General features: G+C 46.0%; 2 protein-coding genes across 2 annotated transcripts in view; one reads left to right on the top strand and one right to left on the bottom strand.

Moving 5' to 3' along the window:
* Nucleotides 1-1,093: 1,093 nt before the first annotated feature.
* Nucleotides 1,094-3,476, top strand: M421DRAFT_77728 (uncharacterized protein; the record flags this gene model as incomplete). The annotated part of the gene is made up of 3 exons (XM_033597352.1): nucleotides 1,094-1,265; nucleotides 3,280-3,302; nucleotides 3,366-3,476. The coding sequence occupies 3 exons, from the start codon at nucleotides 1,094-1,096 to the stop codon at nucleotides 3,474-3,476; spliced, it is 306 nt and encodes a 101-aa protein (XP_033442839.1).
* A 1,520-nt stretch (nucleotides 3,477-4,996) lies between these two features.
* M421DRAFT_426783 (uncharacterized protein) overlaps nucleotides 4,997-7,294 on the bottom strand; it is a gene marked incomplete at its 5' end in the record, with an annotated part of 24,320 nt that continues 22,022 nt past the window's right edge. Inside the window, 2 exons of the mRNA XM_033594493.1 lie at nucleotides 4,997-5,389; nucleotides 5,555-5,750. Of these exons, the coding sequence (XP_033442838.1) occupies nucleotides 5,019-5,389; nucleotides 5,555-5,750 (567 nt within the window). The remainder of the gene's footprint in view (nucleotides 5,390-5,554; nucleotides 5,751-7,294) is intronic.

Below are 7,294 nucleotides of genomic sequence, written 5' to 3'. Positions count from 1 at the left end.
TAGGAAGATCCATTCCTCCCAGTCCGCAGGCTTCTCGAGTATAACCATCGTCCTTGTAATCAGTCCATCCAGCTCAGTAGTAGCCATCCTGAATCAGGCTCTATCGGCTCTCAGATGTCAACTCTTGTACGGGACAGTGCGCTCAAGGCTCTTGACAAGGTAAGGTAAAGGTAGCAGTTTGATGACGTAGCTCTGTTGACAGCAGTCAATAGCTTGTCGGCATGCAGTAGCGGATACAGCGTGTGTAGTTGACAGCCGGGCTTATAACTGTAACTGCCTGGTGCAGTGTCGGGTGGAGGCTGGGATCAACAATTGTATTGCTATCTGTTGTCGTGTTGTGATGTTTGTGTACGGAGCTCTCAGCTCTGAGGTAAGTGCACTTGCCCACTGGGCGGTACCTTCTACAACAAGATATCATGTGACTTCACCCACGTGGTTACAACACTCGATAAGGCTGCCGTGGGCGTGCCGACTGCGAAACGCATAGTAGACGAGCATGAAGATGACGACCGACCAATATCCCAATGTTGCCCAGTTCACTTTGGCGGGTTCCGTGTATGGTAACGTCGGGAAGAAGGCGAAGATCCGCAAGAAGAACAGAAACAGTACCGAGACGATGTTACCGGTACCGGTACCGGTACCCGGGTACCCGTGTCCGTGCGCGCAATGCACGCGGTCGCGCAATGCACGATATCCTCAAAATAGGCAACTTTTTCAACGCGTCACAACACAACAACATGACTCTAATTGAAGCTGCGCTTGCGCATATAAATGCACTTAAACCCGGAGAGAAACTTGTCTATTAGAAAATTGCAGATTAATACAGTTGCAGTCAGTTAACGTTGTCGCGGAGGCACTGGCAGCAGACAACGTTGCGTGCAGTCAAGTACTCTGAGCAGCACAAACTTAACCTACAACAAGAGGCAGAGCTTGTAAAGTATATACAAGAACTTATTACCCGTCGCTTACCACCTACAGGAGAGATGATACGAATTTCGCCTCTGCTGTGGCGCAGGAGACGCTCTCTAATAGCTGGGTCACTCGCTTCCTCCACTGTCACAACAACTGCCTCCTGCTACGTTAGGCCACCGCTATGGACTCTAATCGCCACTACGCTGAGTTATATACCAAGTATAAACAGTACTTTAATATACTCTACTCTAAGATTAATGAGTACAACGTAGAGCTAGAAAACACATACAATATAGACGAGAAGGGCTTTATAATAGGGGTCATTAGCAGGTTAAAAAGAGTATTTAACAAGCGTTAATATGAGAGGAAGAAGAGTAGGTGACAGTGCTGGCTTGTGTATGTGCTGATGGGAGTGCTTTACCACCTAGTATTATATATAAGGCAGCTGGGCTAGCTATACAATTAAGCTAGGTAGACAATATCAAACCAGAACAGCACTCAGCACACTTCACTACATCCCCTACAGGCTGGACAAACAACAACATTGGCCTTGCCTAGCTTAAACAGGTGTTTAATTGCTATACTAAGCAGAAATCACGTGTGCAGTACCAGCTCTTAGTTATAGATAGCTATGGCTCCCATATAATGATGGAGTTCATCAAGTACTGTGATAATTATCGAATTCTACTGGCTATACTGCCCCTGCACTCAACCCAGACTCTCCAGCCGTTGGACGTAGTCTGCTTCGCACCACTAGCTCATTTCTATACTATTAAGCTCACTAAGTACCTCTAGCAAAGCCTAGGGTGGCTCCTAGTCAAGAAAGGTGACTTCTTTCCACTACTGTAGCGTGCTTAGTTAAAGAGCTTTACAGAGAGTACTGTAATAAGCTCCTTCAGAGTTACTAGGATATGCCCACCTGATAGTAGCTAAGTACTTGATCGCTTCACCCACAGAACCCCTGAGGCAGCTGAAAGCTCTGATTCGTCTACTTCTGTGTATAGCGGTAACGACTAGGTCAAAATCCAGAGTCTTATCAAGGCTGCAGTGAAGGACAACAATAGTAGAGAGACCCAGAAGCTTTATTAGACTCTCCACCATCTATTAGTGCAGAATCAGCTTATACACCATAAGCTGCAGGGCCTTAAAGAGGCTGTAAAGACTGTGAACAAGCACAACAAGAAGCCTAAAGTACTGCCTCTGCAGCAGGAGCAGGAATATCAGAGTGAAGTAACTTTCTGGTCACCTACCAAGCGACGTGAGGCAGAGGAGCGTTATCAGCTACAACAACAACAGGAGGAAAGAGAAGAGCTTGCAAAAGTAGAGCAGCGGCAAGCACGCGATAAGAAGAAGCAGGCACAGGAGGGAGAGAAGGAGGAGAGGCGTGTGGCGCGAGAGGAGAGGAAGAAGGTGCAGGAGAAGGAGAGAGCTGAACAGGCAGCTGAAAAACAACGTTAGAAAGACGCCCACAACGCTGCCAAACCTATACAGTTATCCCAAACAGGCAAGAAGAGAGCCTTATTACTATCTACACAAAAGAGCAAGCGTCAAAAACGTGTGGTGGATGCCGTGGGTGGTGCTCAAGCCCAGGAGGCCTCCTCAAGCCAACCACCCGTCACGACGTCACGCGGCCGCAGCGTCAGACTGCCAAGTAAATTCAAATAGTACAAATTAATCGCCACACTTTAGTTACTACTACACCACAATATTACATATATTTACTATTTGTGGGTGGCTGTAGAGCCTCATTTTTGTGAGCCCGTTGGGCCCAAAAATCGTGCATTGCGCGCACGGACACGGTACGGTACCGTGTCCGTGCACCCAACGATCGGAGTCAACCAACAATCAGGGCACAACATTTGCAGTAGATTTCAACGCGTAAAAACTTAACCACTATAATAGGAATTTTAGATGCGCTTATAGAGATTAATAATCTAAAGCTAGGCAATAAACTTATATATACAAAGCTTGTAGAAAAACACAGTGTTAATTGCAACATGTTGTCCTGTGCGCACTAAGGTGTGTAGGCTCCCTAACACATTGCTAACAAGAACTAACAGAAACTTAGCAACTAACAGGAATTAGATCTAGTTAAGTATATAGAGGAGCTGTTAGCGCGTCACTTACTACCTACAAGGCGTATAGTACAGAATTTCGCATCCTCTGTTGCCTTACAGCCCTGCTCTAATAGCTAGGTTCAGCGCTTCCTGCACTGTCATTGGAATTAGCTCACGTCCTAATAGGCTACTAGCATAGACTCTAATCGCTATAACGCTGAGTTAGCGTATAATTACAAGTTATACTTTAAGCTTCTATAGCAGAAGATTACTTAATATAACATTACGCTAGAAAACACGTATAATATAGATAAGAAGGGCTTTACAATTAGAGTGCTAGGTAGAACAAAACAGGTGTTTAGTAAGCATTAATATAAGAAGAAGGAGGTCAGGCAGGCTTGTCAAGATGGCTCGCGTGAGTGGGTGAGCCTCCTAGCTGCGATCTGCGCTGATGGTACTGCTCTTCCACCTAGCATCATCTTTGCGTCAAAAAACTCCACCCTCTAGAGCCGCTGGGTGGTAGAAATCTAGGCAGAAAAGCACTTAACCTATGTTGCCTCATCGCCCTTAGGATAGACAAACAACAATATTAGACTAGCTTAGCTTAAGCAGGTGTTTAACTGTTACTTAAAGCCTAAGGCGCAGTTAAGGTACTACCTCTTAATTGTAGATAGCTACAGGAGTTATCTAACGCTAGATTTTATTAATTACTATTACTAGAAACAGATTATATTAGTAGTGTTACCTCCTCACAGTACCTAGACTCTGCAGCTATTAGACATAGTCTGCTTTAAACCTCTCTCCTCTAACTACACCTATAAACTTAACAACCACCTTTAGGCATCTTAAGGCCTTGCGCCACTGTCTAAAGGTAACTTCTATGCCCTGTTCTAGCCTGCCTAGGTGAACACATTCAAAGAAAGCCTTATATTAAAGGCCTTCACAGCTACTAGTATATTGCCTGTAAATCCCAACGTTATACTTAATAGGTTCCACTACACTACCCCTAACAACTTAGGATTAGTCTCCTCTAGTTCTACAGCTTATTCTGCAGAGAATTAGCTTAAGGCTTGTACCACACTTTAGGCAGAGGTGAGGGATTTGCGCAGTGTAGGCACGCAGAAGCTAGGTTAAACTATCTACTATCTATTATCTTAAGTAGAGTTACTTTAAGTTAAAGTAGATAGCCTGCGCAAGAAGCTATACTAAAACAGGAAGCATAAGAAGCAACCTAACAGGCAACTAGACCTGCAACAACACTAAGAGTATTATAGAGGTGCAATAATGTAGTCTCCTTAGTCCTTCTAGGAGGTGCGCGCTTGCATGGCTGTTGCAGACCACAAGAGGCAAGAGGAGGAGCAAAAAAAGGCAGAGACAAAGGAGCAAGCTGCTGCTAATAAAATCTACAATAAGAAGATAGTAAGAGAAAAGCGTAAGCAGCAGGCAGAGAAGAAAAAAGCAAGAGACTAGGCTAAGGCAAAAGAGCGAGCAGCTATTAATGCTTGCAATAAGCAGAGACGCAAGGATAAGGAAGCTCACGACGCTAAAAAAGCTCTTAAATTATCTTAAAGAGGCAATTACACATCCTTAAAAGCTTCTACAGTTAAACAGAAGCCTCTGCGTCGTGCTGTAGGTGCTTGTAGTTATCCTAAGCCTGCGACACCTCCTCTGCCACACCTAACTATTATCACCTAGAGTGGCCGCACTGCCACAAAATACTAGTAACTTTGTATTAGGAACTTTGTTGCATAGGTCTATAGAATGCTCTATCAAAATATCTCACAATAATAACTATTGTAGGTGGCTCTACAGCCTTAATTTTGTGATGGCCGTACAGGCTCAGAACAATTGTTGGTTGACTCTAATTATTGGGTGCACGGACACAGTACTGTGTCTGTGCGCGTGATGCGCGGATTCGCGTGATGCGCCAAACCACCTTAATAAGCACCTGCAAAAATGAAGCTATAGAGCCGCATACAATAGCCATTATCACGAGATTTTGTGGTGGATTGCTCTATAGACCTTTGCGACAATATTCTCTCATACAAATTAATTATATAGAGTTGCTGTTCGGCCGCTGCGCGTGGTGTGGGTGCGAGGTGCTGCAGGAGGCTCAGCAGCATCAACCCCACGCGCAGCACCCACAGTGCGACGCTTCTTTGATATTTTTGCTGCAGGAGCTGCTGAAGCTTTGCGCTTGCCTCTTTGGGGCAATTGTACAGTTTTTTCAGCGTTGCAAGCTTGCTTATCGCGCTCTCTTTGAGCCTTGCGTTCAGCTGCTTCCTTGGCCTTCTTAGCTCCGACTTGCTCACACTCATCCTTCTCTCTTGCCCGCTGCTCACGCCTCTCCTGAGCAATCCTCTCATTGTACAGCTTATTAGCTTGCCTGACCTTCTTCTTCTCTGCTTTTCTATGTTCTTCTGCTCTCTAATTCTGTTGTTTTGCCCTCTTGTCAGAGCGTGCTCTCTCTACTCTGCTAGGAGAGTAGAACTCAGCCCCACCGTGATAGTCCTTGCGAGGCTGGAACTGAAGAACTTTGCTCTTATTCTTGTGCTTCTTCTAAGTCTTAAGCGCCTCTTTAAGACCCTGATTCTTGTGGTGGAGGAGCTGATTTTGAATTAATATATAGTGGAGCGAGCGGCTGATCTTCCTCAGCTCCTGACTAGTCTCTTCCTTCTCTTCCTTGACTACCTTCCGCAACAGAGTCTCTATTTTGAGCCAGTCCTTGCCAGAATAGACTGAAGAAGAGCTTGTGCTGCTGTCAGAGGCCTCAGGGGTACTCTTGGCAAAGCGTTAGAGGATGACGTTAGGCTGAAGGGGTTAGTTAGTTGGTTGGTTAGTATTCATTTTACGTCTAGTTAATAGGGACAAAGTCCACCATCTCGCCTCCCGAAGGGCATATATAACGTGCTAAGCTATAGAATTACAGTGCAAACACACTACCTTAGAAAGCATTTCTTGCCTGCGCGGGTATTGCTACCATTTTAAAACTACAGCTCCTCGTCCAGTTGGGGAGGCTGAGCGATGTATGTACATTAGGGTGATTTCCTTGCATTTTGAGGCATCTATGTGCCAAGAGAGAGAGAGGGAGTGTGTGTGTGTGTGTGTGTGTGTGTGTGTGCGTGTAGGGAGAGAGGAGGAGAGGGGTAGGGGGAAGGGTAATAGAGGTAGACGGGTGGGGAGTACTGCAGCTGTTGTGCTGGACCTACTACTGCTAGGTGCTGCATTGCTTGCTGCTGTTGCAGGACTGCAAGAGCTAGCGGGGGCAGATCTTGGTGTAGTACTGTGTAAGTTTGACAAAGGCTTCGAAGGCCTCTAGCTCCCTTGTTAGTACTGCAGTGTACGCTAGGCTATCGGCCTAGCTAGACAGCAGTATAGGTAGTTAAAGTGGCTATCTGCTGAAGGTCCCTAGGGTCTTGCAGCAAAGCGCAAGGTGCTCTAGTGTCTTGTCCTGTTAGCATAAACAGGTGAGGTTTGCATCCTTATAGTTGTACTTTTAATAATACTAGGTAAAATTGCTATGTCTAGATCAGATAGAGAGTAGCCTGGCTAGGGTGGCTCTTAGTAGGTCTAGCTCCTTTGGACTGCTGCGTGGCGCATAGTCCAGGTCCTAGCTCTTGTACCACACAGAGAGCTTAGTCTTCTTGTCAGACCACCAAGTCTGTTGTGTGTGCTGTAGTATCTTGCGGGCGACTGACTTGATGCCCGAGAGTGTAGGCATGGCAGCTTTTCCAGTTGCAGGTGATGGCTGCTGGGCTTCTAGGTTGGCTAGCCTATCTGCTGCCTCGTTCCCTTTGATGCCCAGGTGTCCAGGGGCCTATTTAATAGAGACGTCGTGGGTCTCCATAGCACCATGGCACTCCAGAAAGGCCCATTGAGAGGTAGGGGGTGCGTCGCCCCTGAGGCACCATATCACTGAGGTGCTGTCTATGCACAGCCAGATTCGGCAGGTGCGGAGCGCTGGTTGTCTTATAGTTTGCTGGAGGCCTCTCCACGCTCCTATTGCCTCAGCGTTAAAGACGTGGGAGGTAGGGTGGAGTGATCTGCGTCCAGTCTGGAGTTGTTTTCTGTCTTAATACACTGCAAAGCTGTAGGTGACCTACTTTCCTCCTTCCTTAGTGTACTGTTCTAAGCTATCTAAGAAGATAGTAATATCTAGTAGTAAGAGCTAGGCCTACTATTAGCTGAAAGCCTTAGCTGCAGTCTTCTTGTCTATGCTAAGCATTAGGTCTGTTTAGCAGCTAGTTAAGTAGTAAGGGGCTATAAGTGTAGTCCTAGGAATCTCTAGTAGAAGAGATGCTATCTGTTAGACTTTAGTCTTAACT

The sequence above is a fragment of the Didymella exigua genome, assembly GCF_010094145.1.
Source record: "Didymella exigua CBS 183.55 unplaced genomic scaffold M421scaffold_66, whole genome shotgun sequence".
NCBI lineage: Eukaryota > Fungi > Ascomycota > Dothideomycetes > Pleosporales > Didymellaceae > Didymella > Didymella exigua.
This window is presented reverse-complemented; position numbering and strand designations above follow the sequence as displayed.